General features: G+C 44.8%; 1 protein-coding gene across 2 annotated transcripts in view; it reads right to left on the minus strand.

The window, feature by feature from the left end:
- Window positions 1–23012, minus strand: part of LOC135396041 (uncharacterized) — a 534032-nt gene that overhangs the window by 262008 nt on the left and 249012 nt on the right. For both annotated transcript variants that reach the window (XM_064627099.1, XM_064627098.1), the window contains exon 10: window positions 6562–6594. In XM_064627099.1, the coding sequence (XP_064483169.1) occupies window positions 6562–6594 (33 nt within the window). The remainder of the gene's footprint in view (window positions 1–6561; window positions 6595–23012) is intronic.

Raw genomic sequence — 23012 nt, forward strand, 5'->3', positions numbered from 1 at the left:
CACAGTTATGGAGTCTTTTCAGAGGTGTGGTAAAAGAATTGAGCAAGATACTGCAGGGAAAGATCTGCGTCAGGAGACGTTAAACGTCCTATGTTTCTAGATCTGGGAAACAAATGCAAGAGGTACGGACAGTAGAGCGTGACCCCGTATATACATGGTTTTTCGCATCACGCCGCGATGAGCCACGTGCAGCAGCGCTGACTAGGATGGCCTTCTAACCAAGGACTAGAAAAGGTAAATTGTGTCTTAGAGAACCTACATCATCGGCGCACAAACAAATGGGACGCAGCATGGGATGGGATTAAAATATGTTAAAGTTGGAAGAAAAATTCGTCTGCGCTACAGGCTAGGAGATATCAGAAACGTGACGTCACGTACTGGGAAGAAGGTGGCACCCAAGAGGAAATAGGCCACGTTTAAGTGTCGAACTCAACCAGCGCCTGTCACGCATGTTATATGTGGACTCTATGACGCGAGGTGAGCTAAGAACAGAAATCTGGAACGACGTCCAAAGATCCAGACGACGGCAAGCTGAGGTAAATGTTGCGTCACAGCTTGAGTAACGTGGTTTGAACTGCCCCCGATTATTTCGGCTGCAACATTAAAAGGAGGACATTAGGATCGCATATGCAACAATGCGTTTTTCCCAACATGAAGACGTCACTAACTCTTATGTGTAAATCAAATGCTTCATTCATATTTATTCAACTCATACGTACCAGCAATCGATGCTACACAACTGACTTTTACGTGGTGCACGCAGTTGCTTATCAACCGGTCAATAAACTTTTCTTCACACCTACAGAAACAAAGATGATCGAATGAACAAAGACGCGATAGCGAACAACACAGTCCCAAGCAGTCTGCTGAAAGCGCGAGCATGTACGTCTGGATCAAGATTGTAAATCTTCAGAAGAACTACGCTGATAAGACAGCACACCTGCTAGAACCCTCTCCACTGACGAAAAGAAAAGCAAGGAGTACGGCTGTCGAAAAGCACGCGGCATTAGGCTGCAGTAGGGATAGATTTGAGCCACTACGGCTTTGGCTGTATTAAGTATGGAAAATAAAAGACAGGAAAGCAGAACGATATATTTTTTTTACTTTGCTATTTTTTTTTCGTTGTCTGAAATTGTGCTTATTTTGACAGACTTTGATAGATAGAACAGAAAGTCGCCACAAAATCGCAAATGAAACTCAAACAACAGAAGTCGTGACTTCTTAACGTTTTTTGCAGTTTCGAGGTGAACGACATATCATCAGTATCTAAAAAATGCAGATGACATTCACAAGGCAACGAGCATTATTGTGATCAAAAGAGAGCAAAGTAATGTGTTATAATACAAACGGAACACGTGGCCGCCTTTTACAATTTCGCTTTCCTCCCTATAGAGAGAGGCTCCTGCGTTCGCGAGGAAGCCTGACATCCTATAGCTGTATCATAAATTGTCTTCAGGTATTAATAAGCCCCCCCCCCCCCCCCCCAAAAGAAAAAGGGAAAACGAGAGAGCGAGAAAGAAGAAACGAAACCGGCAGTCTATACAAACGGTGTGTTCAGCCACTCAGAGTTTCGGAATATACAGATCGGTTTTATAGTTCAGCGTCATGCGTGTGCGTGCATGGTTGTCCTACTTCCCTCATCTTACATGCGTATCCGTAGGTTCTCTGCACTGCCGAGCCTTCAAGCCTCCAGCATTTTTTTCGTCTAGACGACACCATCTACGTCACCGCGACATATCCACGCCAACATTCACTCAACTTATAGACCTATCGTGCCTCAGAATACCTTGTTTCTGTAAGCAAACTGAATGTTCGTTCGTTAGGCACACTTTAGCCCGCCAATTTTAGTCAAATCTTTTATTTTTGTATGTCTCAAATTTTGCAACCATGTCCAATTTTTTAGATTTTTTTTTTTTTGCGCTATTTCATAAACACGATTGTACATTCGGTCTACTCGAACGAGCCTCGAATTCTTCCGGGAGTCAGTATGGAAACACCTGAGGATATACAGGTTGTCCTTTGTTAGGTGCACCAGTTGTTATTAAAAATTTATGAGAGCCCCGGTCGTGCCGTTTGGGCGGCTAACATACCTGGCCTCTCGGATATCTTTCCTAGCCGGTCGCATCAGTGTTCGATGGCTAACTGAAATGGTATACTTAATTAGCTTCACTAATTTTCAAAGATAAGAGATTGGCCGAATGACAGCATCGAATCCCTTGGAGTCATTGTACATTCTCTATGACCGACGCATTGGTGTCTATAATTATTAACCTATCCTCGATAAACTTGGTTTGACAACCCTAGCACATCGTAGAACCTCAGATATCACATTTTCCAATGCAAAGTAGTACATGTCCCGTCTTAAGCTGTCGTTGGTCTATTTTCTGCCGTTCATTTTAATTCTTTCTTGTGTTTTCATCCTTCGTTCATCATCTTCACATAATGCTCCACCGTGTAGTGGGGTAGGGTGCGCACCTCAACGGTGAAACACTCCATCTCATTGTCATCATTTATTGTTGTTTTTGTTGTGCCGTTCACTCCGACCACACCTTTATTTTATGTTTTGTTTGATTTCTCACAGTTTAGCAGATACCAACAGACTTCGTAACAGCCATAATGTACACACGTGTGCTCAACGATGTTAGTTCTCCTAACAGCTGTCAAGTTTTTAGCTTTTTATATCCTATACCCTTACCACGTGAAGTAACACACAAATCTTTGCTCTTCCTATTGTTATTTCTTGTTTGTCTTCTTTATCTGTTGTAGTCTCTTCTGCGGCGAGCCATTTCCCAAACCTGTGGTTGCGCGTGGCCTTGAACGTAGGCTTCGCCGCTACGCGTTCGTGCGGCGATTGAAGGCTCCTTTACATGTTCAAAATTTGGAACCCGAATGGAACCTTGAAGATGCCACTATTCATGCCAAAAAAAATTCTCAAAAGTTTCGTCTTGGCAGAGGCAACATGCCATTAGAGAACGAATGCAAAGCGCTGCCAGCTGAATATGTAGCACGCGCTTTTCGTTCCAAAATACACAGGCTCTATGGGAGCCATTTTAGGTGAAGCCTGCTTTACGTTTTGTCCCTAATTCTTGGGCATGGGTAATGAGTGGGTACTTGTATGTTGTTGTTAGGATTGAACCAACGAAGTAGTACAAAGCCAACTACGACGTATACACCTTAGAGCAGTGCACGGGCCTAATTTTCAGGCCCGTTCCCGGCCCAGGCCCGGCCGCTACGGCCCGCACCCGGCACGGGCCCGACGTCTTCTATATCTTTCCAGCTCGGGCCCGGCCCGAGCACGACTCCGCCGGCCCGGGCCCAGCCCGGGCCCGACTGTTTTCATGCTCAGGTCCGGTCCCAGCCCGACTCTGCTCTACCTGTTCTCGAGGTTCGGAGGCGTATTTCGATTTACTAAAGAGCACAGCGCAGCAAGGAAAAGGACGCAGCTAAATGGTGGAGAGTCAGGAGGTACACTCGAACGCAGCAGCGGCTGTGTTTCTCTGCCGGCAAGCCGCTCTGTGCTTGGTGCTTGCTTGCTTGGGAACGCAGCGCGCAGCGCCGTATGCACATTGCGGTTCAAGAGAGACTCATCGCGGATGTACCGCACACGCTCCGGTGTTATTTCCCCTTTCTCGAACTCTCACAAGAACGAAATATATGTCAGAACACCTAACCTAAACGACCTTCTTGCCGGATTCTCATAAAACCGAAATATGTCAGAACCCTTAACCTCACTGACCCTCGTGCCGGACCCTCACGAGAGCGAAATATGTCCCAACACCTAACCTAACTGATGCTCGTGCAGGACCCTCAGCGCGCCCGCCACACCAATCGTCCCCAAATGTGTGTGAGTGCATGCGTGAAATCCAGACCCATTCCCGAAATAAGCATGCTCACATGTAAAAAAGTGATAGTTCTCAGATGAGAATACCTGATATCCCATACCCAATGGGTGAAAAAAAGGTAACGTGAAAATTCAGCTGTCCAGTCTCGTGAGATATGTTCGCGTACATGCCCGACAATGGCTGGCGTTGTCAAGCCCGTACCCGGCCCAGGCCCGGTGGCTGAAACCCGAGCCCGGCCCAGGCTCGCCTAAAAAACGACAAGCCCGGCTCGGCCCGGCCCGTGGGCTGGGGCTTTCGGGTAAGCCCGGGCCCGTGCAGTGCTCTAATACACCTACCCGCTCTTAATACTTTTTTTGATTCCGTGTTAGTAAGGCGAAGCATCTGTGGCGGTGAGACCGGGGCGGGCAAACAATTATGATAGTAGGTTGAAGTGAGATGAGGTGAATATATTTTAGAGATAAGTTTGAGGTGAGGTAAGGAACATTTTTCAGAAAAGGTGAGGTGATAAAAATAATTTGAAAAGGAGATCGAGGCGAGGTGAGGTGATGAATTTTTTTCAGGTTTATCGTGAGGTGAGGTGCAAAAAGATTCTAAAAAACTGAGGTGAGGTGAGGTGAGCAAGGAATTACCCCTAAAAATGAGGTGACGTGAGGAAAAACATCTGCGGCGCAAATTGAGGTGAGGGCAAATATCGTGAGGACATTTGCCTCGACACGGCTGGCGCCGGTGTTTACACCGTGCGACACTACGTTTGAATCAAACGAGACGTCTTTCCTGAAACTGCTTCGCTGCGGATGCTACACTTCACTATCACCAATGTACAGATTATCAGCATCCTACACAAAGGGCTGCCTAAAGCTTATATTTGTCAACTCCATGGCAGCTTCTTCGCTGTAATTTAATATCGCGACTAATTCTGCCCACTACATTTGCTTGTCTAATTGGGTTTGAAAAAATGTGTGTAGGGTGGTGAAAAAATTCCCACTGAATGAAAATGCCCAATGAAAAAATGGTGCTCGATCATGAACTACGACATCATTTTCTGTTAATCGCGCGTTCATCAAGGAGTGACTAGACTTCTTCTGTATCGTCAACGCCTTGTCGTCGTCTGCTTTCAAAACAAGCGGATTCCACGTGAACCACCTCCTACTGCGCAATTGGCTGAGAGCGCGGCGTGTGGCTCCTAGATGGTTTAACTTGCCGAGACTGGGAGGTACCCGGGCTGGAATCCTGGTGCCGGCTGTGCTGTCTGGGTTTTCTTGGGTTTTCCCCAGACGCGTTCAGACATATCGACGCAGATCCCTTAGTAGTCTTCCCAGGAACATTCGTGACGTTGCCCACCTCTGTGAGGCCGACAACGGCGCGCCCTTTCACCAGCACCACCAGCACCACCACCACAACCACTAGATGGTTTAATTGCTGCCAAGTATAACGACAGCTAACGAGCCAAGCGAGCTATCGCTGGAGGCGAAGTGGGAATGCCAAAACTGGCAGACATCGCTCACGGTTGTCGTTGTGGCTCCCTACCGATGCACCTTTGAAGCAGTGATGTACGTATTTGAATTACTATACTTCAAAATATTGTTAATAAATACATTTTGAGGTATTTTCATATTTTGCAAATACGTTTTCATTAGTGTATTTAGTACTGTATCTTATATACATTTTTCAGCATATTGCTCTGGTATTTTCTGCGAAACGTTCACTGTTAATATTCGGAATTTTGGATGCCGATATTTCCATACATCCTACCGCCTACATGATGCCGCTCGCGTCGATCCCGTCGCATGAATGTGTGTATGCGTGAGAAAAATGTAAGAGTGAAAGGGGGATAAGTGAGAGAGAGTGGTTGATTTGTTCCGTCAGATGACGCACCCTTGGAAGTCGCTGGGGAGGTGTGTTAGCTTAGCTCAATTGGTTGAGCCCTGGGTCGGTAATCCAGAAGATGTGGGTTCGAGTCCTACAGCTGACTAACCTTTTCAGTGACTTCCATCTTTCGGCACCAGATTGCTGACTTGGAATTTCCAATTGAATTTTAAATATGCGCACTCTGAACCGTGGAATTCGGCATGAGTCGGTGGCCTGCCGGCTGCTGATCCCAAGATCGCGAGTTCTAATCCGGTGAGGACGGTGGCAACTTGGCGCAAGTTGCTCACACACTCCGTCTTCCGAGAAGGGCATTAAATACGGGGCGCCTTGTGTCGGGATTTCGGCACATGTTAAAGAACCCGCAGGTGGGCAAAATTAATCCACACACCCCACCACTGCGGCGTCACTCATAATCACAGTTGTCTCGCGAAGTAGAGCCACCAATTATTATTATTATTTCGCCATGCCACCCTTCTGAAAGGCGTTGCGTGCCCACTGGTAAATTATAGTACCATAATGACCAGATAATCGCACGCGACGTAATGGTGCTTTGCCTCAGGCATTCGTGTGGAAAGCAGGAATCGTTACCTAACTGATGTAGATACTCCAGGTAGTTGGTACATAACCTAAAAGTTTCGCGGCGCAAGTACAGCACAAGGGTAGAGAGAGAAAGACACGGCGGCGCCGATTTTCCAACTCTTTATTGGAATATCGGCTTCGTGGTGTGTGTTGATGATATCGCGTTCGTTATCTGCAAAGCGTTTCAGTTCCTTACTTAGCTGCTACAAGTTACAACTCATGAAAAATGTTTAGCACGTCAAAATTACTGTTGCTTAGCAAATTATCCTACCTCGAAAGAGGCCGTCAACCAGGACCGTCCCATCTGAAACAGAAAAAAGCAAAAACAAAAGCGAGAGTGTTAGTTGAACGGTTTTTGTTATGTACAGAAAATCACTGTAGCAGTCTTACTTCCGCATTGGAACGTTTTGTTTCAGTTTTTTTCTTTTTTGTGTTTTTTTATGTGGAATAATAATCACGCTAGCTTTTGTGCATCATCTACCCCCCCCCCCCCCAGCAGAAGCGCTAAACAAATTCATTGTCTCACCTCTCTGAGACTTTTCACAGAGGGAAGTTCACAAAGGTTACTCGCCATACAAATAGCAGTTTCTATTGGCCCATAGTCTCAAAAGCTACTCCATAGAATAACTCTAGAGGATGTCTTCCAGAGAAAGTAGCTGCAAATGCCTGTTATTAAACTCAACGAAAAAAGAAAAATGTCTTCACACTTAATATTCATTTCACACTACAGTTGTTGTTTCTCCACCCTCGGTATTGCCGAGTGTCTGTTACTCGGAGCCGGTTGCGAGTAACAGCGTTCCGAACAGCGATGAGTGAGCTGATGAGTGAGCTGTTCCACACACACTTACGGTCACACGGAATCTCTGCGAAGGAACCGATCACCGCACTCGGAAAACAATCGCTTCAGGTTCCCGCTGTCGACGTTTTCCAGGCTGGATTGCGGAATCTCGTTCGTATAGTGTGTCATGAAAGATCGACGTCTCGTTTGCTCGCAGCGGCTCAGCGGAAAAACACCGGTGCGCTGCTGGGAGCATCTTCGTATTCGTCGTCTGTGCGTTTAACCCGCTTGGAGTTATAAATCGACACCAACAGAACTAACATACAGTTTTCACAATAGGTAAGCTTACCCTCTGTAAGCTGGCCACACATGCTGTACTCCCACCGTACACGGAAAGTGCACCACGGATCATGAGTGAAATAAGTACGTATACCTTACTCGCATTATTTGCGAGCTGTTTCCCCCCTCACTGTACACCTGTTGAGCAATACATACTCTAGGCTGACTTTGGGCGGTCTCGCCAGTAACTTACAGGTGGGTGCTATAAAAGGTCACTCACATGTTCGCGCGTGACGCCATACCTATTTACGGACAGACTTCCGCTGCCATACGAAAATATCATGGTTACCAGATACTGGGTAAAAAAATAAACACAGTCATGCAAACTTTCGTCTTCATGTAGTTCCTATGCGATACCGAAGGATGCAGACGAATGTTTGCGTGGTCGTATTTATTCTGTTACACAGTGCTTGGTAAGCACTTTTTTTTTCCGTAGGTTTCTCTGGCATAAATTCTTTACTCTGAGGCAGAGGAAGTATGTGCCTCAAGGAGGTACCGCGTCAAGGACGTATCACGTCTTGCACGAAAATATGACTCACCTTTGATAGCACCCACCCTGTATTTTACCTCAGGGCTTTACAGATGGAATTGGGGAGCGCACGAAACTTGCATATAAATCATGGAACAAATTTTACACACAGTGTACTAATAGTGTATGGACAGGGTGCTCATCGACAGCTCAGAATTCCCCTAGCTTGGCATTAGAAAAAAAACAAAAAAAAAACATTAGTCAATATCCATTATGCTAACAGAACGTTACACAATGCACATTACCAGTATGAAGCCGCTTGGGTCCACACGAAGGGGGACCGCAATTCTGACAGCGTGTTGAAATTTCGTTTTGCAGGTCCGCAAAAAAAATAACACTAGCATCCTTAGCACAAGTTACCCAAACGAAAATATTTCGTATATTCACAAGTTTTGAAAGATATACTAGACAACTTGGCCCTCTACTGGCATGACATTGGAGCTGTTGGAAAATTGATGCCTGCTGGAATCACAAAGCAGCGCGAATGTGTCAGATATCTCTGCAGCTTCGACTCAGTGGAATCTCACTGTTGCAACAGGTTTTATTTGACGCGTTTTTTATAATCCTGCCTAGATGAGGGTTTGGTCGCCTTTTGCAGGGGATAAACAAACAAGCTTTCTTTGCTGCCATTAAAGTGGAGCATGTATGGAAGGGAACGGATGACGCACCGACACAAAGCTGTAGATAATGAACTGTACAAGTCCAGGTGGGTTCTTCTTGCAGTACCGTCCCAGCGTAACTATGTGAGGTCGCCCTGCGAAGCGTCTTACTTATACGGGTTGTCCACCAAGAGGATGTAACTCAATTTCTAAAAATAGGTTTTACTCTGGAAAAATAATTAGGGATGTGCACGAGATAAAAAAAGAACGAGTTACTTCCAAGTTACTTCGGACACAAAATAGCACTACACAGGTGCAGCACGCCTGAGCAATTGAGTTTGACCTTGAGTTGCCTGCGGAGGAGTGCGACACGCTTAGATCGTTTTCGTTTATGTCCAAGAATTAGAACGCTTTGCATTTTACTCCCTGTGGCCGCACAGTGGTTCAGCTTCAATTCAATGGCAGCGGTTCTTACTTCCTGAATAGAATACTGTCGCTGATTGAATATCACGCCTTATAGCATAAAATACTGTGTAGCTGAAATAGACTCACTGACTTTCAGCATGGACAAATCGGCGCGGATGGGGTTCGGTGCAGCCAAAAATCGCAACCCCCTTTTCTGCATCCAGGGGAAATAAATTTCAAAAACCGGCCAATACAAATACTTGGGCATAAACATCTCAGAAGAAAAAAACATCCTGATCTTACACGAAGAGCAGTTACTAGGAAAATCAAGTAAACTAAAAGGCTTAACATGGAATACAGCAAGACAGAGCTTTAATAGATACACAATAGCTCGACTACTATGGAAAACTATGGCAGTGCCCGCCGTCACATATGGAAGTGATGTACTGGCACCAACCCAAACGTTCTGGAAAACAGCGGAAAAGCACCAACTCGAACTGGGGAGGTGGTGCTTAGGAGGCAAAGGCATTTCGGCCAACATATAACTGGAGAAATAGGCTGGTCAACCTTCACCCAGAGAGAGGCCAGATCCCAGTTGCAGTATTCGGGGAGACTCAGGTTCTTGCCCCAACAAAACTATGCTAGAAGACTGCACCTCAGAACCAAAAGTTCAAAGCACGATGGATCCGAAAGATGTCAACCCTAGACTTAACATACAGGAAAGGAACCGACCGACATCACACGAAAACAGTAAAAGAATGGGGAAAAAACAGTCAAGATACAGGTGGACGAAACGCCTTTGGAGAAATGGAGACAAAACATGGAAAAATGACCAAGCCTCGGGACGTACAGGACACTTAAAAAGAAGCCCCGCGTAGCAAACTGCTAACAGAGGAGACCAAGCGAGTGCTTTACTCTTCCAGGCCCGCACTGGCTCGCTGATGGCACAAAGGAGGAAATTTGACCTGTTCGGGGAAATAGACACAGCGTGCAAAATATGCGGGTCGCCAGCTGAGGACATCACCCACGTAGTCCTACGTAGTCCTAGTACGTGAGAGGTTGCCCGGAGGCAAAAGGAACTGCAACATCGTCGATGCCCTCGGCATCACGACAGAGGCCAAAGGCTACTCCAAGAGCAACACCGACAGCGAACTCCAGCACAATACTCAGGACCCATCACAACCACGCCATGACGCACGACGCAGAGCCAGCAGTGCCCAGAAGAGCGGAAATGACGGAAGTGGAAACCACGATGCGCCGCCTACTGGAATGGAGAAGGCGCAAGAAGCGCAGCAAGGAGTGCAAGCAGTGAAAACAACAAGAGAAAAGAACCAAGACAAAAGCATCTTTTCGAGTTTTTTTTTTTGTTCGTTTATTTTTGTCCCTGAGGCAATGACACGACTCCTGTGAAGGTGGAGTGCCAAAGTCCACCCTGACACAAAAGGGAGAGAACGTGACTACTACTACTGTGCGGTGAGAACGGTCAGACAGGTTGCACACTGACGGGAAGCGCTGGGGTATCGCTGTACAACACACAGTTATATACGGGCTGCACCACTTCAATTGGCGACGAGGATGGGATACGCAGTTACTACCACAATCGACGATGGCCATTAATGCCGCTGGAGATTCCTCGTCGCAGGGCGTTGGAGCAACGGCAACGTACCTGGGACACATCAAGCCGTTCGATCCGAACACGCCCGACGCCTGGTACTGCTAGAACGCACGAATCTCTACTTCGAAGCAAATGTAATCACGGAGGAAAGTCGTAGGAGGTCAGTCTTTTGAACCCTGTATGGACCTGAGGCTTACGCGCTGGCTCGATATCTGCCGCTTCCACGGGTGCTGAGTCGTTTCGTTGTATTCGGCGGTCACGACCGATTGACACCGCGAAGCAAGATAGCGGCTGTTGTTTACAGTAGCGGGCTGCAGTGGGACTGCGAGATGTTTACTGGTGCCAACGATGTACGAGCGTATATCCTCTGCGGTAATTGTTGGATGTTAACGACGTATCCATTAGAGCGCTTCACACGCGTCAGCGACCAGTTGTGGCGTCAGAACATGTAGTCCCTGTGAGAAAGTTGTGGACGTCGAAAGGAAGAAATGCGGAGACTTCGAGCCCGGAACTTCTTTCTGACCTTTCTGCGATCGAGAAAAAAATCCTGCGTGCTGAACAGCTCGGTAGGCTTTCGAAACGTCGCCGATGGCGCGAATGCGAGACGAAGTTAGAGCTCTACGAACATCGGTCACAGATGAAGCAAACAGCAAGTCGCCTGTCTTCAGGTAAACAATGAGCTTTTTAACGCACACTGTGATCGAACATGTAAACGTTCTCTGAAATTTCGTGTTCTGATATTTAATGCGCACTTGCTGCTCATGGTGCCGGTGTGGCTGGTGTGTCATAATGCCGAAGGAGATCAAATTCTTGTGCTGCAAGGAACTCTAAAACACTGCCGAATGACTGCAGCATGAGTGGATTACAACCCACGAAGATTTCCAACTTCTATGCTTCAATATGACTGTCCTGAAGGTCGCATATTGAACTCCGTGGGCAGCGCGAACCTATGAGCGAATAAAACAACAACTTTATTTTCGGCCTTGGAGAGTGGGGAGTTTCATCGCAACAGGCGATACTCTACCCCAGTGCTTGGTGGAATGGGGGGAATAAAATAACGAGCCCCTTTACAATAACGATCGAAGTCCGATGGTGTCCAGAAATGCCTTCATATTCACAAATTCAAATTCAAATATATTCACAAGTAAGTCACATGTGTCCTTGTCGAACGATGTTGGGCGCCCAAAACTGGTTTGGTCCTATATTAAAGTCGTTAAAAACTCCAGTACAGGGCGCAGCACATAAAACGACTATACAGTACACAACTCTGAACTGTAGAAAAGCAATATAGGCAATTTTGTACTTGTCAGTGTGCTGTGTCCTGAGTCACGTTTTTATGTCTTGCCCTGTGAATAAGGTTTTAGAGTAGGTTGTTAGCGACATTGGGTGTTCTTGATAGTCGATTCATTGAAAAGTAAAACAATGTTGGTTTCTAAAAGTACACAGCATGTGTAGTAATGTACATTGTGTGGGCAGGTAAACTGCAGTTGCTCTCAGGTACATGTAGAAATGACACTGCACACACACTGTACTGTAACCGTTTACCTATTTGCCTAAACTATATTTTATGTACATCTGTGTAGACGATGCAGATACACTGCGTATCGCCAGTTTGCAAGGTGAGTATGGCACAAGCTTGGGAAAAACAAGAGCATGGTCATCCCAGCCTGTGCAGTGAAGCTGGGATGACCACAGAAAATGCCACACGCTTCAAGTACCCAAGATCCTAACTGGAGGTACCTCTTCGCACAGCTCGTCTATCGCATTTAAAATAATTCAGCATCTGTATTTAGGATGATTTATAGCTCTCAGGATGATGCATGGTTCATGAGTTCAATATGTTGTGTTGAAACACAACACTAGTCCTTTTTAATGAGTCTTGCGCACTCCTTTCGTGTGTGTACCACTGCTACAGTGAACAATTTCTTGAGCAAGACTGATGAACGAAAAACAGAGTCTGTCTTCCAAATATGTATGTTCCTTGTAACTTCCGTAATTGTTAAGTGACCCACGTTGATGTCCTCCCCTAATGTATTGCCTGCGAGGGCCTTTCAGATATAGTCATAAATAAAGAAATATCAAAACCGGAAAAGGATGGAACACATGACCAGAATTCAGGGACACCTCCTTTGATGCAGGTCCTGCCTGATAGCAGAAGAACATGCAGGAAAGCCAACTTGAAAGAAAAGTATGAGGTGAGGAAGAAGGAAGATGGAAAGAGGCGTGGGCAGACGAGAAAGGGAACATCAGATATCGCGCGCGGAGCCTGGCTATCAGCAGCAATTGCCTAACGCAGAATGAAAACGTGATAACCAGTTCTGATAACTTTTGACAATCCTTTCTTTGCTGTACTGCTGCTCATAATTCTGGGCTGCTACTCGTAGCGTGTGGAACGGGATGACCGGCACTCGTAAGGTTGGTCAATATACATTTTTGTTCTCTCTGTGGGAAATGGGGATGCCGTCGACGATGAGAAACGTGCGTCCTGGGGCGACTTCTAAGGGGCTGTGCCTGTGTATGTGTGACAGAGTCGGAAAAAAACCTCAGAAATTACCCTACATTATGATGAAAAAAAAAAATACTCCATAGGCTACCAAGACGAATTCAGTAACTGCACTTCAGTTTGTTACTTGTACCTTGCTACTCCGTTATCACTGTATCATACACTTCAGTCTGTTCTCGGCCTTATCATGAGGACCTTTCAATGCTTAATTCCAAATTTTGCGTGTTACAGTCTCTTCCCGACACCATCAAGAAGGCTTGTCGGCTACCAACGCCCTCCCCTAAAAAATAAAAATAAACAAACAAACAAGCGGAAGAGTGCTTATTTTCAGAACATCTATATAGGTGGCAGCAGAGTCACGTTCGACACAAAAAGTGATTGGTAAACCAACAGCTCCTAGATAGCGTCAGGTTGCGCGCTTACGTCACCTATGGAGGCCTTTCCTATACTTTGCGATCTGCTTCGAGCTTTGTTCTCGTTCGCTCTTTCATTTACATCATAGCAGCATCCACAATAGTAACAGCGGGCCTTCCTGAGTGACGTAGGGCGCGGGCCTTCTCCTTATCTTGGAGGTGTTGGGTAAACCCTGCTCAAATAAGTACGAGAAACCGAGAAGAAGGAAGAAAGGTGCAATCGCAAAACTGTGGAGATAAGATGGTAGGGAGCAACGGACGTCATATCAAAGTTTCCTTTCGCCGCACCAAGAGTAGAGTCGCGCAAACGTCCGTGATGTTTCCCGCAGATAATCGCCATTCTGCTGGAATTTTTGTGGGCGTCCTACTCGCTTTATTGTGGAATGGGGCGAACAAGGTAGAAAATTTTAGCAAACCGTTCATAACGTGGCTTGCCTGAACGTGGCTTGCCAGTGGATAAGATTCAGAGTCTTACATAACTGCAAATTGGCACCGACAAGCATGATAACCTTACAAACGGTCTGCTAAAACTGCTTTTATGCGCTTGCTATTGATAACCTGAAATAAGAGACTTCAACTAGCAAGCAACGATAGTTATCGCAGTCCCATATGAAGACACTTCATAATATGCGAGAAGCGGTAAGGAAAAACACAGATTCAAGTACAAGTTTTCTCACCCGTCGGAAGCACTGTAATGCTTAATCCGCATTCTCCGTGGGACGTGCATGACTTGGCATGACAGTTTGATTAAAATGCATGGGAAGCCCTGTGAGTGCGCACGAGAGCACATTGTTAAGGGTGAACAAATACAATTTAAAAAGAGAAACAAGAATTTCGACCCCACGCGCCTTGCTGTTGTAACGATGGCAGTTAAGGGTGCTCTGTCTGCTGTTGTTCTGAAATGTTAACACCTTGGCGCTCTGCAGAGGGGGATTGCATATACGTTTATTTCGGAAAGCTCAGCCTGACCGAAGGTCGGCTTGCTATTCCTAAAACAAAAATATAGCACAAAGATGGAGCAAAACCGAATATAAGTTAACGAAGGTGGGCGAAGTGTAGATGACATGAAAGGTCAACTCATAATTTCTTCGTGAGGAGACTTCCTATAACGATGTAGTCGACCCGCGTTTATCCGGACTTCGTTTATCCGGATCCTGCGCTATCTGGACAAAAAAGCATGGGGACAGATTTCTCCCCATGTATTTCGCCCTCGTTTATCCGGACTTCAGCTTCCGGACTCGGAGTAGAATTCCAGGGAACCGAAGTGACTACTACCCAACAATCAGCTTCAGGTTTCCGGTCATTGTCCGGGAAGGACACTTGGCCCACACCCACCTAGTCAAGGGAGGTCGAGGACCCTGGTCGTGGCCTTCTTTTTACTGATACAAATAGGGTGTTGCTATGAAGAATTTTCTCCCTTTCCGACTTTGCACGTTACACAAATACATGATACACACAAATACGTAATACGTAATCCACTGAGCAGTCTGGTCATTTCAGACTGAGAAGGTTCACAACGAGGACCCCTGCGCTGCAATCACAGATGACGACACCGTCGGTGTCGTCGCTTCCGATTGTGTTCAAGAAGGATCTGATGATGAAAGTGGGGATGGGGGGGGGGGGGCACCAGCTGTGACGGTAGAAAATCCGCGGGCGGCACTGAGAACGGCGCTAGTATTTTCCGAGCAACAAAACAATATTTCGCAAGTTAATGCCATTAGCAAAGGTTTGCAAGAACTGAATGCGTGTATTAGAATGAAACAGATGACAATGGATAGTTTTCTGTGTAAAGGTCAATAAAGATGTGTCAATTGTGAATGTCCTGTTAGGATCACTCTGGATTTTCGTGTTTCATTTATCCGGTTCCCCCGGAATCCGGACATTTTCACAGGAAACGAGGCCGTCCGGATAAACGCGGGTCGACTGCAGTAGGTTCGGATGCAATGAAAAGTGGTCTACCTTTCACATATACTAGTCATGTTATGTCATATTGCCTAATAATAGGCCATCCATGATAAAAATTGTGATGATCTTGCCTTACCGTAATCTTAAAGCTCTCTTTATAAAAAAGAAGAAAGGCATGACCCTCAGATCGAACCAGGGAGCATAAAAGCTAGAATAGACATCTGCATCACTGATCCACCAGCCCAGAATGTTGTCATCGTGAGAGACCAAGACGCAACCGCTTTGGGACGCACACTCAGCAGCCGTTACTTCTTTCGTCGTGTAAATAATAATAATAATAACTTTATTTTTGTTGTCTCCGTGGAACATTGGTAGTTCTATTGCGTGGCAGTTGTCACATCAAATCGCGAACTGCCTTGGAAGGTGCTGAGCAGACCAAAGGAGATAATGACGGAAAGAAGATCAAAGACGGCATGTTTTATGAAAACGTAGACTGAGAAATGGCATCACTAATTCCCCTTACGCTTACTTCTGGGGACAAAGCGGGCTGTTCCATGATTTCAAGAACAACCTGATGTCAGTTGAGAAGGGGTGGCACCGAGACAGGGAGAGGAGAAATTGGCCGCAAAACCCGCACAATGGCCAATTATTTTGTATTCTCGCACATTTTTAATAGAGCACAAAAAGGCGCTGTCGTGTCGGTTCTTGTGGGGTAGACCCTCCAGAGTTGTACTCTACATCTTTGCAATCACGCAGTCAACGTATTTTCATTAATTACAAAGATTAATTACGAAAGTTAATTAACGGCTGCGCTATTTACTGATACACCACCACCATTGAGTAGATCCCGTTGGGAATAGATATATTCAACGACTTTGGCGGAAAAAAAAAGACAATCGCGGATTTAATAAAATTTAGTCGGGCTTACGTCACGTACCTTGTATATATGACAATAAGCACGCGTGTATTTTGAACATATTCATTATTTTGGTACCTAGAACTAGTTAACCCGTAAGGACATTACGGCCTTGCGCAATGCTGCGAACGAAAGATTTGGCGAGTTGGGGAATAAAGCAAGTTTAAGCCACATGTCCGAAATTTGATTGACATGTATTAACACTGCAAGAGACACGCGTGGTAGTTTGTTCATCTTAATTCCCTTTACCATTAGAGCGCGTCAAAGTTGACTCGCATAATTGGTTCCGTCGTCACATCGATCTCGAATGAAACTTTGATGAGTTGCTCCTTCACAGAGAGCAAAGGACGTTTAAGCCACAAGTTCGAAATTGATGTTAGAGGATTGACAATAATCTACATTATAACAAAAACGCGCGGCACTGTGCAAAACGGGGATTCCTGTAACGGTGAAGGAAGTCAAAACGAACAGCATGTAGTATGACATAGAGCCAGTACGGCATTATAAGCCAAAACTCTGACGCTCTCGCCCTGCCATTACTCTCATAACTCCCTCTAAAAAAATAAAAAATAGAAAATACATGAATATAGTGATAATTAAAAAAAAAAAAACACTAAGCAGGCCGCGTATCGAACCACGGCCCTCGAAAGCTATAACCAAAATCGTCACCAGTGGGCCAACACCGCCCGTTGCTGTCTGCTTCAGGAAAACACAGAAACCGACACTGAAGATTTTTGTTTAAGTTTAATTTGTACAAGCTTTCGCGTGGAGGTCCACGCTTCCTCAGGTACAAAGTGAAGTGGTGACACACATAAGTATATATAGTATAGACATATACACAACTAAACATACTGCTGTACAAAGAAAGGGAAGTGGAAGGAGATATGGTGCCACATGTCTGTGTACAATGAATAGCTGGGCAGACGGATAAGTGACCTCTAACCGTTTAAGAACAGTAAAAGGTGTTATTGTGAACAAAAAGGTTCGCCAACCCAGTTTCGCGGAAGGGGGGGTCAGGAGTATGGGAAACGAGTGGCCCAGAATGGACAAAGGGGAAGGTTACGGATTATCTAACGGAGAGCCAGACGATGACTGAAGCGAAGATTCAAGAATTGTGCACAGATAAATAGAGATATATAACTATTAAATTTACATAAGCGGATATAACGAGCCAGGACTAAGATTCAGACCATTTGGTGTGAGACCACTTGAATTGCGAAATTAAGTAGGACTCCCTATTCTTACGTTTGATGTCGGTGCGGAACCCAGATTCTAACAATATAATTTTCAAATCAGTTTCAAAATCGTGATTAGGTTGATTGAAATGAATGGCGACAGGAGTTTGGCGGGCATTTAGGATATCAAATTTGTGGCCGTAAAATCTTTTTCTCATTGTGTTGGAGGTACCGATGTATTGTGAATTGCACTTGCAGCAGAATATCAAGTAACAAATATTGGGTGAATTACAGTGGAGTGAATGACGAATTTTCAAACAGAAGTCACCCAAAGTGCAACGGGCAATGGTGGATGGCGCGATAAATTTACAGGTCTGGCACCGTGCACTACCACAGGGATAACAACCCGGCGAGCGCTTCATGATGCATGATGACGTGAGGATGTCGCGCAAATTTTTGGATCTACGGAATGCTACTAATGGGGGAGTCGGAAAAACTTCCTTTAATTGCTCGTCAGCATGTAATATATTGAGGTGGCGTCTAAGAATGGAATTGGTATTGACAAGTGATTTATGATATGTAGTGGATAAATCTACATTACTTAAGTCTTCTTTGCGTTTCGGGGTGAATAAGGACTCCCTGGATAGGCTAGCTGATTTGGCAACAGAGTCATGGATGAGTTCAAATGGGTAATTTCTTTTTTGGAAATCAGATACCATTTGCTGAGCATGTTTTACAAAATCAGTCTGATCTGAGCAGATTCGTTTCAGATTCGTTTCTTTTTTGGAAATCAGATATCATTTGCTGAGCATGTTTTACAAAATCAGTCTGATCTGAGCAGATTCGTTTCAGGCGCAAGAACTGACCATGTTTATGTGATCTACAGGACTTGACTCCCCCCTTCGTATACGCTTCTCCTTCAGGAATGAAGATACAGACGCTTCGCAGGCCACACTGAGCTTGTCAACACTTCTTTGGTCGTGGGAACAACATTGGAGCGGCTCACAGTTGCAAAGCGTAACAGACAACTTCACCTTTCATGTTCGACATGGGCATTTTCTGCAGAACCCATTGTTTTGGCCAAGTACGGGAAAAATAGCACACCAATGCATTCTGCCATGAAGCCAACACGGCGAAAATAAGTCCTCCAGGAACAAAACTGCGACCTTCTTGCGCTTCCATACCACTTGTACGCCATCGAAGGGCCTCTCACAACAACACCCATGTGTGGACATTTCTTTCTAAAGGTCATGGTCAACAGATATTCTAACAAAACCAGGTGGGATGCATTGCTTCAATGGAGGGCAGCGAGTACGCCGGTCAAGCCAACTTTAAGAAGCTGTGTCCCGCACTTCTGGGAATGCTTTGGGAAGTTATTATCAGTGTGTGCAACATAATTACGTGAACATGCACTGTTGTGTTGTCAGATGTTCTTAAAACCGAACGGCAATTGGTGATAAACAAAAAGTATACTGCTAAAATTTTCTCAAATACGTTAACACAAACGAATTCATCGAACAGCGACATCTTAATAATTAATATGACAAGAGATAACGCTTCAAAATTCGTGTTCCACCCGCGGGCGCATAATGTACCAACCATCCTCTCAAAATTATATCTAACTCAAGAAATGAGGTCAAAAGCAGTTACTAATTCTAAATAAGCAGAGAAAAGTTTAAATGACGCGTAAAGGTAACTTCACTGCTAGACACCGCTGCAACGCGGAGAAGCCACTTTGACTGATTCCGAATTTTGGCATTTGGGCCAAGTTTATCGTGCAGGGGAACCGCAGACGATTGAGTGACTCTGGCAGTTCTTCTAAATGTTGAATCTCGAGGTAGCCTACAACGCATATCCACGGGAATATTACAGTGCATCATACATTACCAGAGATATTAAGCGATGAAATCGTTTCCTGCGTGAAAATCCCCATACATCCCATGTATTCACGGTCCGAGAAGCGGGATGTCTGGGGAACCAAATGTATTTCATGTATAGCGATATTTTTCGTTTGTATAAGCTTAGAATAGATGTCTGAACGTGTATCCTCGGGAATATTACGATACCTTGGATAGAACAGCTGCTACGGCACTTTTCTATTGTCTTGGCGGCAAGTTTCACTCAATGGTCGCGAGAGGGCGCAAGGCGTCGCTGTCCACGAAAGCTGGGAATGCCTATCCTCTCTTTATGTGAATGATACATAAACATTCTGAGAAGATTTGTACATAGTCACACTTTGCCTCATCTTGCGTAAAGCCTAGTTCCACCTCTTACATCATCTCCACATCTTCAATCTCCAAAGCAGTACAACTCTACAGTAATCAGCTACTACATAAAAAGAAGGAGGGTGAGGAAAACAAAAGCTGGCACATTTAAATTCGAAGAAACCCTGGTGCTTTCACGGGGCTACTCACGGCTCAGTCCTGGATCAGATCCCCATAGAAAACAGCTTTAATGAGCCTCAGTGATTAATTCCCTTGATTACCCTGACTTGAGGCAATATTCATCAGCTTGGTGGCAAGTGGACTTGTGTCTGATAGTGCGGTTTGGAATAAAGGGAGCAAGGAACATCTCTCTACGGTCTTAAGGAGGATATCAACATAACCTGTCAAGGCATAGCATTTCATATTGCTTTCAGTAGGTACAACACTGCTCATAGAAGTTGCGACCATTCATGTTGGGAAAGCATGCTGAAGTTACCTCAGGCAGTGCATACAGAACTGGGAGACAGGTACCTAGAGAGCACCTTATGAGAGGAACAGCGACAGTGCCCAGTCAAGACACTCCCGGAATTTTGTGCAGGTTTAGGGGGTCACGCATTTTAACAGTTTTGATGAAAAGCAGGGTATGTGTAACACTGACCTCTGGTGTATGAGTTCTTGTTATCTAAAATCAGGTACCCATATTCTAGTAATCTGGAAAAGCCTTAGCTCTCTTGCAGGAAATTGCTAATGAATCTGAGTGTCCTTTGTGGAAACAGGTTGTAACTGTCTTTCTATATCCACCCCTCTTAGTTGCCCTAGCAAAAGCAAATATGTAATGCTGCACACAATATCTAATGCTAGCACACTAATTGCTTTGAGTGTTCTCAGCCTTCTGAAATGCTACCTTACGCATACGCTGCGCCATATTGGCAAGACCATAAACCAGAGTGCCTTTACTTTCGAAATTGCCCCTTCAGTGCTTCATGTGACTGCAGAATGTTTTCCCCTAAACAATAGGCAATAAGGATGATTTCTACAATGTAATACGCGTTGTAAAACAACAACTTTATTTGAAAATATATTCCAAAACCGGATGACGACCTCATAATGTAGCGTCCTTTACTGCAAACACCGTTCAACACAACGATTAAAAACAGAGCGTAAACGTTTTGTCGACTATCTGGGTGGCATCATCAGCACAACAGAGGCCAAAGACGAGCACATCAGCCTATCTAAGAGGGCATCATACACATCCGATAGGGGGCCACGGTTTGTATTACAGGCTGAAGCATCACGCCTGATAAAGCAGGGTTCTAAGAGCTTTCTAGGGACCATCGCTAGTCATGTGCAAAGGTTACTGCACCATCAAAATATATGTCCCTTAGGACAGCAATGGTAGACTAATTCGGTCCTCGTTAGTTAAGTTAAGCATTAGTAGCCCTGGCAATGTCCCTTGTGTGCTCTTTTAGTCTTGTCCCACGTCTTTTGTCTACCTCGCCAATGTAGGTTGCATCACATTCTATGCAATCAACTTGATATGCACAGTCAAAATGCATGATGGGCACAGTGCCCTCCAAATAGCGTATGAAATACGTTGGATGAAAGGAATGCGCACCACCGATTTGACTCTTTTAATGTTGTTTTTGATTGTTCTCTGTTGTAGGGATGACGCCACCTGGATAGGCAATGAAACGTTTACTCTCTTTATTCTTAATTGTTGTGTTAAGCTGCTGTTCTCAGTAAAGCATTTTACATTATGAACTTTGTTTGAATGATGATTAGTGACAAGCTTCATACCCTGGGCCACTACTCTAACAATTGCTTGTGGTAGTGCGGCGAAATGGAATAACGAGCCTTGTAAACAATGTACTTGGCAATATATTTCTTTATCTCTCATAGGTTGAAGAACCCAGTGTGGGGTTACATAACGGAGCGGCATGGCATCATACAAGACCGATCACCAAAAGGCCTTGCTTTTGACTAGACTAAAATGTGAAGCGATTGTAGCATAACAAATGCTGCATGGTGGCGACATGATAGGTTCTCCTCACGAGTTGTCGCCACGGCTGCGGTTAGTTGAGAAACTGCATATCCAGGTAGCAGGATCAAATTTTAATTAGGCTACTTTGGCCAACACGCGAGCATAGAGCACAGTGTCAAAAGCGCTTACAAAATAAAAAAATACTACATCTACGTGGACCCAGAAATCAAGACAGTTCAAAATGCTGTGAACGAATTCCACTACGTTAGTTTTGCCTGAATACCCTTTTCTAAAGCCATGCTAGAATTTAAAAAAAGAAATCGACAGACTCAACTTGGCTGACAACGTGGTAGTACATGATGTGCTCCATTAGTTTACAGGGAACCCTAAAAAGTGGAGCTGGTTAATAGATAGAAGGAGCATAGTTGTCACCTCTTCTGAAGACAGGAATTAGCTTGAGACCTATGTCCTCGACTCACACACATACTAAGCACCTTTCACACAGATTACCGTATCTTCGTTCCAGCTCTTTCACTTTCAGATGTTCATCTCTGTTGAGTGGTCTGTCATTCTTGTAATACAGATTGGAATTGAAATGCAGGTGCATAAGGGATGCTCTGAAAGAAAATTGTTTGGTTTTAGTCCTCTTAATGTTTCCGAAAATGAAAACAAACTTCACGGTGACTATTCTTCTGAAATGAGCAACTCCAGGATGACAGCAAAAAATATATCTCGCCATAGCATTATATCCACCTGGCACTTCAATTGAATAATGACAGTTGAAGATGATGATGATTCAATTTAATGGCGCATAAGCAACTCGGGCTACAGTGCGCCAAAACCATGGTAAAACTGTGACTTGCTAAATACCAGACAATTATACTAAAATAATATACTTTGTTGGTTGGTAAATTGAAATATAGACAAAAACATGATGTGATAAAAATAAGCAATTGAAGAAAAGGCAGTTGTTGGCTTTGTGTGACTGATGTCGAGTTTGCCACAGTACGTGTTGAATAATAATGTACGCTGATATGCTGTAGCATATAAAGTACAATCGTACACACGCTCAATATGTGGTGGATATGTGAAACCAATATACACTTACTTACATTTCAAACTTTCTTGAAAAAGGCAGTCCAAGTCTGTCGGATTTGCCAGGCTCTATACAAAGCCAGTAAGCACAGTGTGGAAAGACTTTCATCTTTCGAAAGCGGAGGTCCAGCTACCACGACGCTTCGTCATCTCAATGTTTCGGAGCGGTAAGTAAGCGGAGAGAGGTGAGTAAGAGCGGTAATAGCCTAGTAAGAAGCCATCAGAATTATCTCATAAAGATAACTTGGTTGAAAAAGTGGAGGGT

The sequence above is a fragment of the Ornithodoros turicata genome, chromosome 5 (genome assembly GCF_037126465.1).
Source record: "Ornithodoros turicata isolate Travis chromosome 5, ASM3712646v1, whole genome shotgun sequence".
In the NCBI taxonomy this organism is placed as follows: Eukaryota; Metazoa; Arthropoda; class Arachnida; order Ixodida; family Argasidae; genus Ornithodoros; species Ornithodoros turicata.